General features: G+C 42.4%; 1 protein-coding gene across 1 annotated transcript in view; it reads left to right on the top strand.

Annotated features, from left to right (window-relative positions):
• Itga2 (integrin subunit alpha 2) overlaps positions 1 to 13580 on the top strand; it is a 92953-nt gene extending 79373 nt beyond the window's left edge. Inside the window, exons 24-30 of the mRNA XM_021180415.3 lie at positions 422 to 524; positions 1783 to 1893; positions 4972 to 5076; positions 7281 to 7394; positions 10443 to 10532; positions 12831 to 12947; positions 13478 to 13580. Coding sequence (XP_021036074.1) covers positions 422 to 524; positions 1783 to 1893; positions 4972 to 5076; positions 7281 to 7394; positions 10443 to 10532; positions 12831 to 12947; positions 13478 to 13558 — 721 coding nt within the window. The 3' untranslated portion in view covers positions 13559 to 13580. The remainder of the gene's footprint in view (positions 1 to 421; positions 525 to 1782; positions 1894 to 4971; positions 5077 to 7280; positions 7395 to 10442; positions 10533 to 12830; positions 12948 to 13477) is intronic.
• Positions 13581 to 21044: the final 7464 nt, after the last annotated feature.

Below are 21044 nucleotides of genomic sequence, written 5' to 3' on the forward strand. Positions count from 1 at the left end.
TCAGGAAGAGAGTGAAGGCGTATGTCTTGAAAGGAAGTACTTTGAAGTAATTTTAGTATTTTTCAAAACTTTTATATTGATTTATTTAGTAACTTTTGTATTATGACAATATTAATTAATAATTCTACACATGTATGGGGCTTGACATAAAGATGATGTATACCGCTAATATTTAGGATAGGTAGCACTGCTATTTCTAGCCTCCCCCAACACCAGTCAAGCAGAAAAACAGATCCATAGTCTCTCATGTGGAATCTTAAAACACTGTTGAGCAGGTAGAAGACTCATTCAGTGTTTCTATAGCAACAGTGAGCTGTTTTGGTGATCATACAAGCTAGGAGACACATAAGTAAAATAAATATGATGCTTCAAGGGAAACAGAAGAACCGAAATAATCGGCTTCACCACTGTCACCCAACAGATCCACCAACATCAACTTCTATGAGATCTCTTCGGATGAGAACGCTCCTTCTGTCATCAAGAGTGTTGAAGATATTGGTCCTAAATTCATCTTCTCCCTCAAGGTTGGTAAACTTGTCATAAGGATGACAATCCAGGAAGAGGAAGAGAGAAACAAAGAAGTCTAGGCTGAGGAAGAAGTGAAGTAAGGTCTCAATGTACCGATGGCTGTCAGTCCTGAGTGTGCAGTAACACCACCGAGAGAGCTTATTAACATGCACACACAGCTGAGCCTCAGCCCCGATTGTCTGACACAGAAGGGCTGGGGTGAGCCAGGAAGTGAGCTGCTGAGGAGTCCACACGATGTTGCAGATGCTGCAGCACAGGCAGTGCAAAGGATTCTGAGAACTTAAGGTAGATGACAGATAAGTTGAGGGATTTGTGTTTAGTTGTGTGTCCTAGGTAAAGAAGAAATGATATATTTTCAAAGCAAATACAATTACCTAACAAGGCATTATTACAACGGTGTTACTGAGGGGGGAGTGTCCGTTACACTACTCTATGCCTGGAGACCAGGCCTGTTTGCAAAGTTCATCAATATGGTACAAATAGGGCTTTTGTATGGTCATGCTAAGTAGTATCTAAAAATGCTCTGAGAGGATTCACTATAACATAACTGTAAGGATAAGCAACTATTAATCTAAAGATCGAGATTAGGTATTTAGAGAAATTCACAAAAACACACTGTAATCCTGGAACTTGGGAAGCTGAGGTGAGATCGGTGTAAGTTTAAAGCCAGTGAGGACCACAGAGTATGACTAAGAAAGAGTAAAATTGAGTTATGAAAGAATAGCTAATCGAGAAAAGAATGCTAGAAAATCTTTGGAATGTAAATAGGAACACGCCTGTCTCCCTGAGCCAATCGCCACTCCATCTGTGCATTTCCACTAGTCCAGAAACAGCTTCAGCCCTGAAGTTCAGCTTCATGTCTTTAAATGAGTAAAGAATCTTGATTGGTTATCCAGATTTTTTATTTCAGAAAGTGAGGAAGGCCACCACATACTTCATACAATTTTTAATCAATTCACAGTAATAAATAAATAAATAACAGTATTAAGAATATAGGTGTGAGCCATTGTATCAAGTGTCTTCCACACTACCAACTTAATTCCCACCAGTGGGATCAGACAGCTTGGGAGTGCATGACCACTGACTTTTTGATGGTCTTTAATCTTCGGGTGAAAACGTGATCTTTAGTGAGGTTCAGTTCCTTGCCCAAGCCACACTGCTATTCTCCATTCCCCTCACCATGGACAGCATCACTGATAGCATCATGGATAGTTTTTCTTACAGCATTTGCATCTCATGTTATTGTCTACATAGGTAACAGCAGGAAGTGCTCCAGTGAGCATGGCATTGGTGACCATTCACATTCCTCAGTACACCAAGGAAAAGAATCCACTCCTGTATCTGACTGGGATACAAACAGACCAGGTAAGGACAGTACACCTGGCCACACAAATAGAAGTGACTCAAGGCTTATGGATGAGTGTGTCTGCACCTGAAAGCTGAAAAACAAGAGAGACAATTTATGCATCCCAGATGCCAACAAACTAACATCAAACTCCATATGTCCTAAGAAAAATCGACAACCTGCTTTAAGTGGTCAGAGGTGGTTGCAATTATTCTGTTTTTGGTAGGAGGTGATTCAAGTTGCTCAGAACCCTCCTAGAAAACCAAGACAAGAGAGGTTCGGGTTACTATGGGCACATAGTAGGTCTAGAAAGCTGCAATTAATAGCTGGTCTTCAAGCCATATGCTTGAAGACCAGTAGTGCTCAGGCCTAGTTATCCATTTAAATCACCCCAATTACTTTGTTTTAATTTTTAATATTTTTATTACGTATTTTCCTCAATTACATTTCCAATGCTATCCCAAAAGTCCCCATACCCTCCCCCCCCACTTCCCTACCCACCCATTCCCATTTTTTTGGCCCTGGCATTCCCCTGTACTGGGGCATATAAAGTTTGTGTGTCCAATGGGCCTCCCTTTCCAGTGATGGCTGACTAGGCCATCTTTTGATACATATGCAGCTAGAGTCAAGAGCTCCGGGGTACTGGTTAGTTCATAATGTTGTTCCACCTATAGGGTTGCAGATCCCTTTAGCTCCTTGGGTACTTTCTCTAGCTCCTCCATTGGGAGCCCTGTGTTCCATCCAATAGCTGACTGTGAGCATCCACTTCTGTGTTTGCTAGGCCCCGGCATAGTCTCACAAGAGACAGCTATATCTGGGTCCTTTCATCAAAATCTTGCTAGTGTATGCAATGGTGTCAGTGTTTGGAAGCTGATTATGGGATGGATCCCTGGATATGGCAGTCTCTAGATGGTCCATCCTTTCGTCACAGCTCCAAACTTTGTCTCTGTAACTCCTTCCATGGGTGTTTTGTTCCCAATTCTAAGAAGAGGCACAGTGTCCACACTTTGGTTTTCATTCTTCTTGAGTTTTCATGCGTTTAGCAAATTGTATCTTATATCTTGGGTATCCTAAGTTTTGGGCTAATATCCACTTATCAGTGAGTACATATTGTGTGAGTTCCTTTGTGATTGTGTTACCTCACTCAGAATGATGCCCTCCAGGTCCATCCATTTGGCTAGGAATTTCATAAATTCATTCTTTTTAATAGCTGAGTAGTACTCCATTGTGTAAATGTACCACATTTTCTGTATCCATTCCTCTGTTGAGGGGCATCTGGGTTCTTTCCAGCTTCTGGCTATTATAAATAAGGCTGCTATGAACATAGTGGAGCATGTGTCCTTCTTACTAGCTGGAACATCTTCTGGATATATGCCCAGGAGAGGTATTGCTGGATCCTCCGGTAGTACTATGTCCAATTTTCTAAGGAACCGCCAGACTGATTTCCAGAGTGGTTGTACAAGCTTGCAATCCCACCAACAATGGAGGAGTATTCATCAAGGCAATGAAATCTGAATGTAAATAGAAGGCCAGACCAAGCAGCCTGGACCAAGAGATAGTGTGCGTCATAGCCAAACCTCATAACGTTGGCTCACCTTAAGTTAGGCACCTAGCTGGTCTTATAATAGTGTTGTTTCTGTAATGTGCATAGTAGACCTAAAGGAGTTAAAGTCCTAAATAGTTCCAGAGAAAAGAATACTAAATCACTCATGATGTTTTCATCTATCTATCTATCTATCTATCTATCTATCTATCTATCTATCTATCTATCTACCTACCTGTCTGTCTGTCTGTCTGTCTGTCTGTCTATCTATTTTTACTACAAATTGATCTAATGTCATATGAGCAAAGTATTAGTTCATTTTGCATCGCTACAATAAAATGCCCAAGGTTAGCCAAACTTTACAGATAAAGAGGCTTATTTAACCCCTAGTTCCTGAGATTCAGAGATAGCTGCCAGCATTATTTCATCTCTGGTGAGTGTCTCATGGTAGTTGGTATAAGAAAGAAAGGGGAAATGGAAGTTCATTGCCAAGTAGGAAACTGGAGAGAATTCTCCACTCCCCTTTTTAGGACATCCTTCCAGTTAATTAGCTGGTAGATGTTCTACTGGGACCTAACTCTTTTTTTTTTTTTTCCTGTAGACCAGGCTGGCCTTGAACTCAGAAATCTGCCTGCCTCTGCCACCCAGCAACTCTTAAAGGTCTCATCCTCTCTCCACACTGCCACTTTGGGGACCACAGTTTTTCTTTTTATTCCTCCTTCATATATTATACCCCAATTGTAGTTTCTGTTCCCTACCTCCCCCACTCTCCCCTGCCTGTCTCCCCTCTCCTTCAGACCCATGCCCTGAATCTCCCTCCCACCTCAGAAAATAACAGACCGCTCAACAACATCAACCAAACATAGTATAATGAGCTACAATAAGACCAGGCACATGCAATCACATCAAGGCTGGACAGGGCAATCCTGTAGGAAGAGACAGGTCCCAGAAATAAAGTCAAGGACAGCCTCTGCTCTCACTATTAGAATTCCCATATCAACTCAGCTATAACATATATGCAGAGAACCTAGGTCAGACCCCTACAGGCTCTCTGATCCCTGCAACTGCCATGAGTCCCTGTCAGGTGGTTCTTTGGACCATATTCTTGTGATGTCCCTAACTCCTCTGATTTCTCCAATCCTTCCTCTGCCTCCTTAGCAAGACTCCCAGAGTTCCTCAATGTTTGTCCATGGTTCTCTGCATCTGTTCCATCAACTGATGGATGAAGACTCTCTGGTCTCTTTGACGATGATTTAGCTAGGCTCTGGGGGGATGGGGTAGGACTACTCTTTTAATGTGGTGAACTATGAAGTACAAACCACATTGAAATCATGACAGGTTGTGAGAAGCTGGCCTGCCTTATCGGGTCACATCAGCTCACTGCAACAGTTGAGCCTTTACTGAAAGAACAAAAGATTTGGCCACTGGGCCTCTGAGAAAGGAGCCTAAGGGCCCCACCCTGCACCCCACATGTCAGCAGGATTTCCTGGCAGGCTGAAAACACTGACAACCACCGCTTTGCTTTCCAAGTCTGATGTGGTGTTCTTCTCTGTAGGCTGGTGACATCAGCTGCACAGCAGAAATAAATCCACTCAAGCTACCACACACCGCCTCTTCTGTATCTTTCAAGAGTGAAAACTTCCGGCATACGAAAGAATTGGTGAGGAGAAAGCGATGTTGCACCAAGCTTGCCTTTAGTGATCTGGTGTTTGTTGGAATCGTGACTCTTACTTGACCTCAGCAGCTGATACCCTAGAGCAGGGGTTCTCAACCTGTGAGTTGCAATCTATTTGGGCTCAAATGATCCTTTCATGGGGGTTGCCTAAGACCATCAGAAATATCAGGTATTTATGTTATGATTCATAACAGTAAGAAAGTTACAGTTATGAAGTAATAACAAAAAATCATTTTAGAGTTGGGGGTTACCACCACAACATGAGAAACTGTATTAAAGGGTCACAGTATTAGGAAGGTTGAGAACCACTGCCCTAGAGTGTTCTTCTGGCTATAACGGCAAGTGTGAAGTAGGATACAGCAAATACGTTTTCAAGCTTAGGTCGGCAGTTTGCAGCATCAACAGGACACGTGCGGTTAATATGGAGGTGAAAGTGAGCCTAGAGAACATGGAGGGTGCACAGGGTCAGGGGATGGTGAGCAAAGCAGGATCAGCAGAACCAACGCCTGCTCCGCTAACCTTTAAAACCGAGCTCTGTATGATGACTGACCCTGCTCCCCATCTCTGCCTGCCCTCGGAGGAAGAGTTAGTGTACCACCTAGCATGGTTCTTGGCACAGACTCAGTCACTGGGTAAGAGAGCAATAAACTCTAAACAAGTTCTCTGCCATCCCTGCATGTGGAGTGTGTGTGTGTGTTTGTGTGTGTGTGTGTGTGTGTGTGTGTGTGAGAGAGAGAGAGAGAGAGAGAGAGAGAGAGAGAGAGATGTATGTATGTATGTATGTGCGTGCATGATGTGTGTCTGTGTGTCCATATGTGGCTGTATGGTACACAACAAGTATAAGGACTTGCTCGCCTGTGAATGATTCACAGGTTGGGGCACTACACGATTGCTCTCCATCATGTTATCCTGAGACAAGGTCTCTTGCTGCACTGGATGCTCACCATTTTGCCCAGGCTAGATTGCCAGAGAGCTCTCAGGATCCACTTGTCCCTGCACTGTCTCCCCAACACTGGGGTTACAGGCACACAAGCCAGATGAGGCTTTTTATGTGGATGCTGAGGACTTGAACTCTGGTCCTAGTGCTTGCAAATGCTCTTATCCACTGTGGTATCTTCCTGGCTCCCATAGACCCTTTTAAAGAAGCTTTAGTTTTTAGAGCAATTCATCATGAAATCATGTGGAATGTAGAAGACTTCCCTATATACCTCCTGTTGACACATATTCATGGATTCGCCCACCGTTGAAATCCATGATAGAGTAGTACATGTGTCACAAGTGTGACAAGTGACAGAGCTGAACTAACATGTCCTTGCCTGAAATCATTTTACACTGGGGCTCCAGTGTTCACACTATGGGGCTTGAAAATGTATAACAACTTGTGTTCGTTAATTATGGCACCGCATGGGGAGCTTAACGACCCTAAAAATCTGTTATGCTCTGTGTAGTCACATCTCCCTCTCTCCCCTAACACCTGATAACTACTGATTCTTTTACTAACATATCTTAATCTAAGAAATGCATTATTAAGTTTAATAATTAAATTATACTAACTGTTCTTTCTGTTCAATAATTTGCTTGCCTTTATATGTTAGCAACACACTGCCGGTAACATGAGTTAGTTACTGTGTTTTGCCTGTATGGTCATAAATAGTAGAACGAACAGGTGAGCCCTACATTTCACATATTCCTGTTATCTCCAAAGGTATCCGTATGAACAGGAAATAGCTGGGGTGGGGGTGGGGGACCTGCCAACTCTCTTTACATTCTGAAACATGATACCAAAATCTCTTGAAGCAGAGTTACACGTATCAATACCTCAGAGATTCCCCACCTGCGGATGGTGACCCCTTTGGGGTTGAATGACCCCCTTTCACGGAGGTTACCTGAGAACATTGGAAAGCACAGACATTTACATTATGATTCAAAATAGAAGCAAAATTAGTTATAGTTATAAAACAAATTCATGGTCTGGAGTCAGCACAACATGGAGAACTGTATTAAAGGATTGCAGCATTAGGAAGCTTGCACACCACTGCAATAGAGCCCGACAGTGCCTGTATCCAGGGTCCTTCCTAGCACTGAGCTGCATCTGATCTTTTTGTAAAGTTTTAGCATTAGTAACACCGGTCTCTCCCCTCCTTCTCTCTTCCCCTCTCCCCTCTCTCCTGTTGACTCTAATCTGAAAGGACTGCAGAACCACTTCCTGCAGTAACATCACCTGCTGGCTGAAAGACCTTCACATGAAAGCAGAGTACGTTATCAACGTGACAACCAGAGTTTGGAACAGGACCTTTGCTGCTGTAAGTACAAGCCAGACAGTAAGTCCACATACTTTTCCTGGCTTTGCCTCAGGATCATCTGGAGAGCTCATCCGGAGGTCTGTCTCTTAGATGCCACTCCAGCCATAGCATCTCCATGAATAGTATCAAAGATGCCTTTGCTGTCCTTGCCATAAAGAGCATCTTCTCGGTCTCCCACCCAATGTCCCCACAGTTCTCTATTTGCAGTTACAGTTGAATCAAAATGGCCATGCCCCTGTCTCTATCCTTGGGTTCTTAGCTAAGTGTATTATTGCTCTTAAACCATGCAGAAGATAAATCCATCAGGAGGGTCTGTCTCCCTCTATGAAAACAGGCAGGTACTCTACTGTCTTGGTTTAGCTTTAATTTGATGAGTAAATCCAGAAAGTCTACAGCTCTTAGGCTATTTCAATCTCATTGAAAAAGAAAGTACCAAAAAAAATTAGCATGGTTTCTCTGGACAGCAAGTGTGAGCGTACGATAGAACAATTGAATGTGGATTGAGAAGCCAGTGTCTTGGTCTGGCAGCAACAATGTAAAGAGGGACAACAGAAGAAGGGGCAGGCCTCAGCCTCTGTGATCCTGGCTGCCTGAATGACTAGCGACTCTTTCCTCCAATGTTGGCTCTGATTGTTGACAAGATATCTTAGTCTGAATCTCCCGGGCTCTGTATGGCTCTCGGTGGATGTTTCTTTTTATACTCTGTTCCCTCCATTTTTCACCGTTTCAGTCATCAATAATCTCCATTCTCTCTGTTGATTAGAGAGCGCCCTCCTAACTGGCCCTGGAGTCAAAACGCAGTCAGGTTGAGGCAAGATATAATATGAAAACAGAAAGTTTAGGGAAAGATTACAGAACTGGGGAGTTGGGGTTCCTTTTGAAAACCTTCTCTTCTTTTGTTTGCTGGTCAATTGCATGGGCGCTGGAGCCTCTGGGACAACTCTGTGTCCTAAGATGTGACACACTGAGTTGGATGCAACCTCCTGCCCCCCGCCCCCCTGCCAGCTGCTGCAGCTTAGTGTTCAGTCTTACCAATTGGTTCCTGGCTCCTTAGATCTGAGGAGCAAATATTTTCATTACGATCTTTGCCAAGTGGGAAGGAAAACTGACTTTTGCACATGAAAGTATCGTCTCTCCAGCTCTGTGAAAAGTATTTGGGTCTTCTGGAGTTTTCTTGAAGCTACACCAGTTTAACCATCAGGCTTTGTGGAAAGCGCCCCCTCAACGGGTTCAGAGGCAGCCTTTCTTTTGTGGAAGCCAAGTTCTTAAGCAGGGAGAGAATTTACTTTTTCACAATAGTTACAGTTGGTAAACCAAGAAAGCACTGCTCAGCGTCACTAGGTGTCAAGCCCAGCAGGCCCTTCCTGACCCCTGAGATTTACTTTGATTTACTTTAACAGCCAAATAGATGATTCAGTCTGAGATTCAGGTCTCATTTCCAGTATTCGGCCCACGATGCAGTGTCTCCTCTTATTCCTTCTTGTGATGCAGTATTCGTCAGCCTAGGACTGATCTCATACTGACTGCTCAGACTTCACAACAGCATTGGCTGCCTTTTGTGTGGAAAACCTTGGTGAAGGCTAGCAAGTGTGCAACTTTGTTCTCCTGGCTCTGTGAAGCACACCTGCTTCTGTTGGTTAACATTGTAGGACATTTGGTATGTGTAAGACCAGCCAGCTCTGAATGGGCAGCCAGATTAGCTTTGTAAGAGCAATTATTTCATCGCACAGTCTACAGGGGATAGTAATGTCACTGCCACTTTCCACTTAAATTTCTACTATTATCAAAACTTTAAAAAGATGTATTAATTTGTGTGAGGTGCCTGCATGAATTTGTATGTATGTAATACATGCATGTAGGTGCCCTTGAAGGTCAGAAAGGGGGACTGGAATTTCTGTAATTGGAGGTGCGGGTGGGAATTGAGCTCAAGTCTATCACAAGAGCAGTAAGGACTCTAACCAGCTGAGCCATCTCTCCAAACACACGTCCCGTGTAAATACTCACCTCTAATAATGTTTAAAAGATCAGCGTTTAGGGTAATGGATGACCCAATCTTCCTTCTTGAGAAAATTAAGAAGAACCAGAGACTGGGCCAGCAGAAAGGAAAGAAATCGCTCACTTTTTGGAAATATGTTCTCTCTAGCTGGCTCCTGTGTATAGTCAGCAAATTAGTTCATGAAGATGTTGTACCTTGGTAACCAGAACAACAGAGTCCTAATAGCCAGAGCATCTGAATGGCTCTAATATCTGAGTGCTGGGTTCTGCCTCACATAATTACGATGCTCACAGTTTGTGTTGTATGCGTGCCAATCGTGTTCCCATTGAGCAGACTGTTTTTCTGTAAAGACATTGATGGTGACATGGAAACTTACTTTATGTTCTTACTCATGGCACCAGCAAACATACATGTCCCTCCTATACATCTTCTCCACAGACAGTACCATCTGATCGGAATGATTCCACATGTCCCAATCTAAGAATCATTCCTAATGTGATGATGTCACATGTCAGAAGGCTGAAGGTCTCTGCTGCCAACGCGTGCTGTCAAGTTCAGCGATGCTCTTAGGTAGTGAGAGTTTGTGCGCCCAAGAGGAAACGCAAAGGCTGCTTTTCTCACTTCTTTATGTGTTTTGATCAGAGCCAGGTAAAAGAGTATTATTGTGTGCAATTTTCTTTTATGCATCAAGCTTCATTTAGTTTAAGGAAAAACACAGTCTGGGTGACCAGCTTGTCCATTTAAAGCCAGGTCTTACAAGCCTTCATTTTCAAATTTGAAAAAATGTAAGGATGTGTTTCCAAGGCTCCTGTCTGGGTGTCACCCTAAATTTGGCTTAATGTGCAGAGACAGGCTCCAATCATTGAACAGTTCAAAGGCTGCTCAGCAACTTCTCATGGGTCTTTGTGGCAAGTTCAAGCATGCAAAAGACTAAATCTTCAGGCCTGGCTTTTCTTCTTGTGACTTTCCATCAGGAACTAAATAATCTTAAACATCGCAGGTTTCCCGTGCTTTTTGCTGGGAGGGTAAAATATTGGTTTTCTGTGTTCCAGTCGACTTTCCAGACTGTGCAGCTGACAGCAGCAGCAGAGATCGATACACATAACCCTCAGCTCTTCGTGATTGAGGAAAATGCTGTCACGGTGAGTGTGTGGCGTCCCTCCCTGGGCAGACATTCTAGTACATGAAACACGAGCCATCATTCTTCTCATCTGTGTGCACAGAGAAAGCTCTAACTGCAATGCTCAAGGTCTGGGCTTTCTTAGGTTGAGATCTGGTAAGAGTGTCTGACATTCAGAAAGTCCAGACGTGCTTGCCTTCTTCCCAGCCTCTCATATTGCAAAGCTGGCTTTCTATAAGTGAGGATCCCCTCAAGAAGGAACAAACAGAGGGGCTCTGTGTTTGAATACCATGGTGATGTGTCATGCCTAAAGCAGGATCACCTCTTCCTGTGCTGTGAGAAACCATCAGGACCTGAGGCATAAGTCCTCCATCATTGTGACTAAAATCCTGAATTGGATCTAGAACACTGTAAATATATATGTAAATAAGGCATCTTTTAAAACGTTTTAAAAGTGCTTCTTATAACCAGACAGCGACATGTCCATTCACTGCCTTGCATTCTAGGGAACTACAAATGAAACCTTCATTTAAGGGGGGGGGGGCACTATAGAGAAGTGTCCCTTTACAGAAGACAAAGGCTCTCTGTTCCACAGGCTGGCACAGGCAGCCTTCCTTCGCAGTGAGCCTCTGGTTAGCATGTGCCATTTTTAGATACAACAGAATTTCCATACCCAGCGAATCTGCTGGCAGAGCCCTGAGCATTTTCCTCCCAAGCCTTTTGTTTAAGAACTGGAAGCCAGTTCACGACTCTGCCCCCAAGGCCAGCTGGACAGTTGGCCTCTGTCCAGTGCTCCATCCTACAGAACGGCTAGAAAGCGGAGGGCCCCGTGAACTCTGGGCCTTTCTCAATGCCTGTGTTGAGTTCACAACACTGCTGTCCCACTTTTGCCCCAGGAAAAATGATCCACACAATAAAGGCTGCTTTTCTGCCTCTGGATTGGGAACCTTGGCAAAAGCCTACACCCTCTCTGCAAAGGTTGGGCATGGAAAGCCAGAAATGGAGCCAAAGAAAGAGCAGACTCTAAACTGGAACTGCCGTGAACCCAGTCATGGGAGAAAGCAATATACCTGCTTTCAAAGCTCTGTTTAGGAAAATGCACATTCGAGTGATATGTGAACTCTACTAAAGTCTTTCTTTCATGAAAGCAGCCTTTGAACATAGTCATTGAAAATCCAAAGCTTTATTTTCAGGAATTTATCAAATTTTTCTTTTCTTGGTTTCTCTGTGGGCAATACTAATTAGTACCAGAAGCTGACTTCTACGTGTGTCTGCAAAATTATTCTGTAATCCAAACAATAATTTGGATAAATTCTGAGGAATACTTGGAATCCAAATCATATATTGGCACACCCGTATATGAAGATATCCAGGTTCTTTTCGAAATCTGATACGTGAAGTATATTGTGCTCAAGGGTGCAGGGAGAACCCAAGAGCCAGTCTATGAGCTCGGAAATATGGCCAAGGGACTGTGCTACGACAGAGCAGTGAACTATATGGAATTTATAGTAATTTCATTCAGAACATTTTAGCGTGTCAATACAAGCAAGGAGAAACAAAGTCACGGAGGGTAGCTTTTTATTTGCTCCATAGCTTATTAAAAATCAGCTCTTTTGTCACTGACATTTAACATATTATCAAGTAAATAAATTAACTATTGTCCCCTTTTGCTCTGTAATCCCTTAAGACTATATTATGAAGATCCATTTCTCAAATCAAGAAAAAGAATGTGAAGGGTCACTGTTCAAGTCCCTGGGACTGCCATTTGCATGCTAATTGCCACAATGATCAACAAGGGACATGGGCATAGAGTCATAAATACATTCCAGGACAATATGACCACTGAAAATGTCAACCTCACCCCTGAGATATCCATTCTACTTTCCAGTGTTTTATATCAAACTTGAATGAAACTGGAATCAGTATTTAACAAGCCAATGCAATGTTACTGGATGAGAGGAGGGAGGGTTGAAAGAGACCATGCTTTGCCCCACTCTTAGGGTGCTTTAATTTCCTTGGATCACAGAAATGTGCACCAGAAACTGAGGTGCCTGCCTTAAACAAAGTGCCTTCAGCTCAGCATAGCCCTGAGACACTAATATGGCTGAGGAAGAGAAGGGAGAAAGGCTATGCTTCCCTGAGTTTTTAGATTGTCTCTACAATGTGTTCTGTATGATGCTTGAGGGGTGAATGCCATCAGGAGAAGTGACGGCTCCCCTCTACCACTGCGGATTGTATTTATCAATTATTGAGTTGCACTAGGCACTTTTGTTTTTCTGCTAAGTAGATAACTCAGTTTGGAGCATGTGTTCATTTGCAGATTCCCCTCATGATAATGAAACCCACGGAGAAAGCAGAAGTACCGACAGGGGTTATCATAGGAAGCATAATTGCGGGAATCCTTTTGCTGTTGGCGATGACTGCAGGTTTGTGGAAGGTAAGAAAACTTCATGGCTAACGTGGCACTCCCGAAGGCTCCTGTTTTGAATTCCGTACAAAATACCAACCTGAATACGGCATAGTACCTCTTACCATTGAGAAAAGAAATACAAGATTGTATGTACTTTCTTACTTAAGTCTTTGAAAACCAATAGAGGCATTGTTTTTCAGCACCCTGAAGATTTTGTTCAGCTGCAAATAAATAGAATGACAGAAATTCAGTTTCACACAAAATGAAACCTAACTCTCTGGATATAAATTTCACCAACACACGGGTGTGAAGACATTAGTCAGTACCTGTGCATGTCCCCCAAACCGCCAGGCACTCCAGAGGGGCTGCAGAGAAGTGGGCAGCAAAACAGGTCAAAGGCACCTGCTTGCCGAATGAGCCAGGGGTGGTAATGTCATTCCTTTAATTGTGGGTATTTTCTGGACACAGTATGGTGTGGATGCATGTGTCTGTTAGGTAATGATCATATCAACATAACTAGTTACAGGTTGGTAACAGGTTATGTTATCATCTTACAGCTCGGCTTCTTCAAAAGACAATATAAGAAAATGGGCCAAAATCCAGATGAAATGGATGAGACCACAGAACTCAACAGCTAAACCATTGGTGGATACCACTGTGTGGGGGCTAGCAGCATCCCTGCCAGGGCTCGCTGGTGTGGTGAATGGACTTCTTTTAAAGTCCACCTTTAAAAAATTTAATAGGTAAACTAGCCTGGTCAGTTGAGGATGATAAAATTGTGGGTGGTGTGGTTAGGGGTAGAAAGACCAAAGACATCATATAGAAAGGGGGAAAGTTATTTTCAGACTGGCTAGTCCAGCGTTTACCTTCTAACAGGGCGATGGGATACTTCTAGACATGACAAACCTTCAAGAAAATGGAAATGTTTTTCAGATTTGGGGGTGGAAAAGTGCATGGGGAATGTTCTTTTTAATTTGCTTATCAGTAACATTTAAAGTGGAAAGTAACTGGTGTGTATATTATACATAATATATATGTTATATATTATCAATATAGCATATATATTAAACATATATAATTTGACATAAATGATAATAGGTTATATATTTATATGTATGTATATATGTATATGTATAAATATACTGAGTACTTTCTTCAGACATATATTAATATTGTAATGAAAAAATGAATGTTTGTTGACAAGAGAGACAACCAGCATAGATTGTTTTTCAATGTATGCTGCTCCTCAAAGGATGCCACTTAAAGGATATCTTTAAGTGATAATCTTATTTATTAACTAAGTTTAAAAAGAAAAAAAAGACAGTAATCTCAGCTACCACTCAGGAAGCTGAGACAGGACCTGGAGTCTGAGGTCTCCCTGAGCTGTAGCATGAGTTCAAGGCTATCCGGGACGATTTAAGAAGACCCTGTCTAAAAGCAAAGGAGGAAATGACCCCTAGGGCTTAGCTTAATGGTAGAGTTCTTGTTTAGTGGCTTCTTAAAAGAAATGAAGTAGATAAACGGTATGCTTTCTTACTATGAGCATGCTTGAAATGCTCAGATAACCAAGAGAAACCTTTTATTTAACTAACCTGCTCCCCTTTCCTGCTGCCTCTGTGACAGAAGCCCCCTGCAGCCTGCCTTTCTCCCCAGCAGTTATCCACTTTCCTCTATCCACCATCTACATCTCCTACAGCATGGACACACACACACACAATCCCAGGTGTTGGGCTGAGAAAGTCCTCTGTTTATCTCCCACACCTGTGTGATTATACACTCCTTAACTTTAGGGAGCTAGTTTCATTTGCTGCTAAACAAGTAATTAAACTACCCCTGAATTTGTAGCTGTTTCCTGTTAGATATAAGAATAATACATAACTGGAAAGGCTCGGGGGTTTGTAAGCTGGAGCAGCAGCAGAGATCACTACCTTGGCAGGAGCATCCTCTGTGCTGGATTCAGGTGGGCACAACTGTTCAGCCCTAACTCTTGAAACTCTGGGTTGACAGAAGGTCCAACAGCCTGTATTTTAACAACCTCTCAGTCCTTGCGATGTAAACAGACCTCACTCCAGGGAAGCGTGGCCCTTTCCTACTGTTTGCCCCTCATTTCCCAGACTATACATTCTCTAGAAGAGAGTGGGGAGAGCAGGGCTCAGGAACCGCTGTAAAACTCACTTTGTCACACACTTTATGCAAAAAGCTTTGGCCTGGTCTCTAGGAACTTCATTATTCTCCTTATGAAAGAGGAAGTCAGGGTTAGGGCTAGGCAGTGACTCAATCTTAAAAGCCACCCTTAAGGACGTCCTGTTCTATATCCTCCAAGGATAAGACCTAGAGATGTCAGAGAAAAAACCAACTTGTCCATGTGTGGATGGATGGCTCTGACTGCCTTCGTGCCAAGCCCCTGGGTGGCAGTCCAGAGCTACTTGGACCACTTAACAGCTCACTCCAGCCTTGATAAAGCCAAATAAACAAGGAAAAAAATATTAGCTGTAAATGTCAGGGGGGTACAGCAAAAACAGCTTGGTACTCTTTTAGTTACGTGATCCAGATTCTTTTAACGGCTGTGTCGTTCTAACCAAAATTTTAAAGGGTGCAGAAACCAGTCATTAGGTTGCTAGAGAATATTTCACACAGTATGTTAATTTATTGCACACTCATGTGTGTGTGTGTGTGTGTGTGTGTGTGTGTGTCTGTGTTAGCCTGGGTTACAACTAAGACTCAGACACAGTCCTGTAAGCCATTTCTCAACCCACCCTCTGTGCTTTGAGCTTAGCAGTATTGTCATTTTGAAGCAGACAGTTTTAGGAGAGAAGGGGCTGCCTTATGCCTTACAAGGTTTTAAGCAGTCATCCCTGGCCTCTACTGACTCCTTCTCCCATGATTTTGACAATAACATATATCCCCAGGTCTTACTAAATGACACCTGTATTTTTCAAGGAATTTTAAGCAAAGATGGGGGTGGGGGCAGGTAGACTGTATTTGAGAGGAAATGATGTGGTCCATTCAACCACAGCTTTGCTTTACAGGACTCAAAGTTGTCAGGGTGAAAGATACATCTCATAAATGGTAGATCATAAAATGTGATCTTAAGAACCTGAGTGGCTTCTTGCATGGCCACTACACAACAGCAACACAGTGACACAGTCTAATAAAGAAATGGGACTCACTTAAAAGTCACATATCACTCATTGTAGCAGCAAACTATAAACGTCTAACTGGGCAGGTGCCTTTCTAGTTAGCAGTGTTGTTTTTACACGACAGCGAAACTTGCCTTTTTAACTGTGAAGAAGAAAGACAACTAGGCCAATTTACTCTAGTCACCTCAGTGATTATTCCTGATACATAGCTGAACCCGACATGTGAGAACCGCACCAAGATTTCACTGAACAGAAGGCAGGATTCTCAGCTGAGCTCCCTCATCTCTCTCCGTGCACACAGAGGACAACTCTACACACCATCTCGTAGGACTCGCCCTTCATGTACTTTCAGGAAGGGCGGAGCCATCAGCAGGAAAAACATCCAGAGGCAAAAGATAAACGTGGGGGGAAAGTTGGAAGTACAAGATTTACTACTTTAAAGTATAAAGACATAGTCACTGTGTAAATATAGAGATTGTATTGTTTGTACTTGGTTTTGGCAAAGGAAGCTGAAACGTAAATGTATATATTGCACAGCTGTCTTAGAATTGTCTATTTTTTAAAGAGGAAACTGTCCTATTTCTCAAGTGATAAGTAATCCTGGTAAGATGTAATATTTGCTGGTTTTAATTAAATGTGTCTTGTCATTTTTCTCTCCACCAAAAGTATATAAGATGGATGTGTTTGCTTGTACATCGACTTGGTGAATTTATCTGACTTCCTAAAAACAATCCAATTGTAGTAATTGACATAAAGAAAAGCACAAGAACCAGACAGAAACGCCTTATTTAACTGTAAACTGTCCTTTTCATACCCTGTTGTTAAATATCATTAAAAGTGTTTTGACAGTATGCTGCTCTCTCCTTGGGTTTTTACTGCAACACTACACATATAGGGACCGCTTTCGCTTCAGCACACATTCAAAATCTAATTCTAGGCAACTCAGGCCATCAGCAGCATAAGTTTCTGTTCTCACAGAAAGTGAAAGCACCTGATGCGCTGCAACCTGCACAGCACAATTTAAACATTTGAATGTTAAGTGGGGGGAGGGGCTTAAGTGCTTAAGAACTTACACACACTGAAATGAGCATGCTGCAGATTAAAGCTGGACACAGTTACAGACTGCCTTCACTGTGTGCATGCCAGACTGCTGCAGAATTCGGGAAAAGGTTGAGTGTGTTGACCTCCCCTCAATGATAAAATAGCTCCCATTTAGGTATCAGGCATTCTTTCATGTGGTCTTCTACCTGAACAAAACCAAACCAAACCAAACCCTGAAACTGTGTTTAAGATACAATGTTGGAGGAAAGAAAAAGTTGTTTTGGTTTTAGTTTTCTGGTTTGGGGGTTTGTTTTTATTTTTCCTTTACAGATTTTTTTTAATTTAAAAAGTTGCATATAAAGTATTTTCAAGATATTCTTTCCCCTTACCCAACTCTTCCCAGATTCTCCTCACCTCCCTACTTATCTAATTTTGTTTCTCTATCTCTCTCTCTCAAAAAAAAAAAAAAAAAAAAGATAAAATAAAACAAAAGTAGCACACACACAAAAAAGCATGGAATCCACTGTGTTGACCACCACAGGGTCTGCCCTGGAGGGTGGTTGATAAACTGAGTGACGCTCCATTAATGTCCATTAATGTCCCAACAGATGTCAATTGCAAACGGCTGGTCAATCAGGGTGGGACTTCATGTCTGCTTCTCAATGCGGGCATTTAAACCCTATGTCAAAGCCATCATCTGGTCCCAGACAGGTCGCTGTATAATTTTATATTTACTCATGTGCAAAAGGTAAGTGACTCCTCTTATTAATTCTATATTAGTATTAAAAAGTATAAACACTTCCTTAACAGCCTCTCCCTCACCCTATTGTAACTTTTCATTTTTTAATAAGATAGCAATTAAAGATCAGACATTAGATCTCACTTAAAGACCACTCCAGCCTTATAGAATGGCTACAATTAACTAAACTTTTTGCTTCAAGTCAATACAGGATTTAAGTCAGTCACAATTATAGCCCTGCATCTACTGCCCTCTGTTGGATGATCCAACTAACTACAACACACAGTCGTCTAGAAGAGCTATGCTTGCCCAATTAAATTTAATCAGATGCTGTTTCACATCTGTATGTGGTACAACTTCCATGTCAAGTGTGTTCCATTTGAGACACAGTATGTGAAACCAACAGCACAAGTATTCATTCCGTAAGTATTTGAGAACATACTATAGCCTCATGCACTGGTTAGGCCCTTGATCTCGTGCAGCTGAGGCTAACGGAGGTGATAAGCTACTGCATGTAGTACTTCAGGTAGCATTAGGTACCGTAGCAAATATGAGACGGAGGAAATGGACGGGATTCCACTTTCATGCCAGGAAGTCTGTGAAGGCTCTCTTTAGAAATAACATTCAGAGACTAGAACAAGAAGCAGGGTACATACATCTCAGAAGGAAGACTAACCTAGGAAAGGTAGGTGTAGCCTGCCCACACCAGCCTCAGCAAAGCAGCAAGCCTGGAGCTGAATGGGAGCTGGGAGGAAGGCTAACTCTGTTGGATCACAGAGGTAACTCTGGGACCTGGGGTCCCAGTACCTGTGAGAAGCCCTCACTAGAAAGATGTGTTAGGCTGGAAGTGGTAGAGGCAGCGTGGCCATTAGGTGATGCCTGTAATCCACGAGTCCTGGACTATGAAGGGGTGGGTGGGTAAAGAAACGAGATTCAAGCCTCACCCAGACATCCTGTTAGCCCAGGCATTCACACTCAAGCAGTCAAAACCAGGATCCAAATGACAGCTTTGTAACCACTTCTCTCAAAACATTCTGAAGCCATATTGTGACCCTGCGTGACCTTACTCAAAGGATAAAAATCTAGAGGCTCTAGATGTCATCAATGAGTGGACATCTGCTACTGTGCGCAGACACGAGCCTGTCCATTCTCTACCACTCAAGGGCATCTGGAGCATAAACATGAGCTCACGATGATCGTGTTTCCTGAGGGAAGTCTCCTCAGAACCACAGCCACAGTCCAAAGCGAGCAATCTGTAAAAGACGCTGCTCCTTTTTAAAACTATTCCTCTACCTGCTTTAAGAGCCAACTAGCAGCTGCTGCGTGTCAGGATGATGTCAGCCCCTCAATCTCTCAGGAACCAATCCACTCTGCCACCCCTGCTATGGTAAGGATTAATGGATCATCTGTTGGATTCCAGTGCTGGGCCCTGCAAACTTTCAACCATGTTCTATTCTGGTTCTTCCAGCACGTCTCAGGTCACATCCTACATCTGCATGCCGGAGACTTAAAAGCACAGTCTGGGTCCCACACTATATAAAGCCTACTTAATGATAGCACAATTCTTTAAAACCATTTTTAATTGCTCTATGTTCTTTAAAAACATGATCTTCAATAAGGTCCTTTTAAAGAACATTTGAATAGGACAATCTGTTTGTTGTTGGTTGGTTTGTTTTTGTTTTTGTCTTTGTTTTGTTTTGTTTTGTTTCTCTGTGTAGCCCTGTTGTTCTGGGACTATGTAGACTACACTGGCTTCACACTCTGAGATCATCTCTAAAGCTAATACTAAAGGCATGCATTACCATTCCCAGTTCTAGTAGAGATAGCTTAAAAATTAAAAGCACCTTACATGAACATTAAAAGCAACATATCAGCGCCACAGCTGTGAAGTCCTAATGATATACACAGGTCTACTAACTTTATCTGCTTTCAGGTGTAGAGGAAGTGACTCCAACCCACAGCCCTTGATCCCTCACATAAAGACCAAGGCTCGGAGGAAGATCAGGAAGGTTCTAGACTGAGAGAAGGCTGAGGCAGACAGATGGCCCTCGATCACTAAAGAAGGGGAAATGGGGCTTTTTCTTTCTTCTCAGTGTCCTATGTACCTAATCCCTAGGGATGAACCAAGAACACAGACAAGTAACGGAGAGATTCCTGAAGCTGCACAACTGTCCTGTCACTCACAGCCACTCGGGACAGATGATCTTCCCATGACAGTAAAGGTGGAGGGCAGGGTTGTCAGAGCATAGGCATTCTGAAAACAGTCCCTGAATATATGCGCTAATTAGGTAAAAATGTGATTTTCCTGGATATCACAGGGATAACCTTTCAAAGCAAGAGAAAAATCCTTTCAATCTAAGTGTTTAAAAGTAGTTTTTATTCTCATTGTGAGCAATGATAATTCTATGACAATGATTATATGTGTGTGTATGTGTGTATACATTCACACAATTTATTACATATTTTGATATTATATATTTATTATATATATATATGCCTCAGAAACCCTGGAACTGGACTTACAGACAAGTGTGATCTGCCAAGTGAGTGCTGGGAATTGAACCTGGGTCCTCTGGAAGAGCAGCCAGTGCTCTTAACTGCTGAGCCATCTCTCCAGCCCTGCTATAGTTTAGTTCTTTCTGAGCTTAGAGTGTACCTTCAGTCTTCCCAGTGAACCTGTCTGAGGTGATGGACATGTTAACCGTCTGGGCTGTGATGATCTCATCACGACACCACGTTATAGAACCTACGTCTATTTCACTTGTCGAATATATGTCAATAAAGCTGAAAACACAAAGTGTACGAGATTTGTATATTCAAACCTGCCATGATAAATTCACCAATCAAAAACTGGATGCTTAGTATAAATATCTTGCAGAAAATTTAATTTGTTTAGTATTAGCTTCACACAGGCTATTGTTACATAAACATTATGAAAACTATCTAAACTACTTTAATAAATAACTGCACAATCTCCTTAAGCAGTTGTGGGCCAACTTTTAAACATACATCACTTTAACATAAACCACCTCGTTGCTAGTTAGTTTTATAACAATTTTATGCTAATCTGTACAGTGGTGAGAATATTGACAACTAATGAAATATAAAAGGCTTTACTGTATAATTAGATTTTGAAGTCACAGCAGTTTCTGTAATGTAAAATCCCTTAGGTATTATCATTGACTAAAAAAGAGATAGGATCTA

Source organism: Mus caroli, unplaced genomic scaffold (assembly GCF_978045245.1).
Source record: "Mus caroli unplaced genomic scaffold, Mus_caroli_1 scaffold_15, whole genome shotgun sequence".
Lineage (NCBI taxonomy): Eukaryota > Metazoa > Chordata > Mammalia > Rodentia > Muridae > Mus > Mus caroli.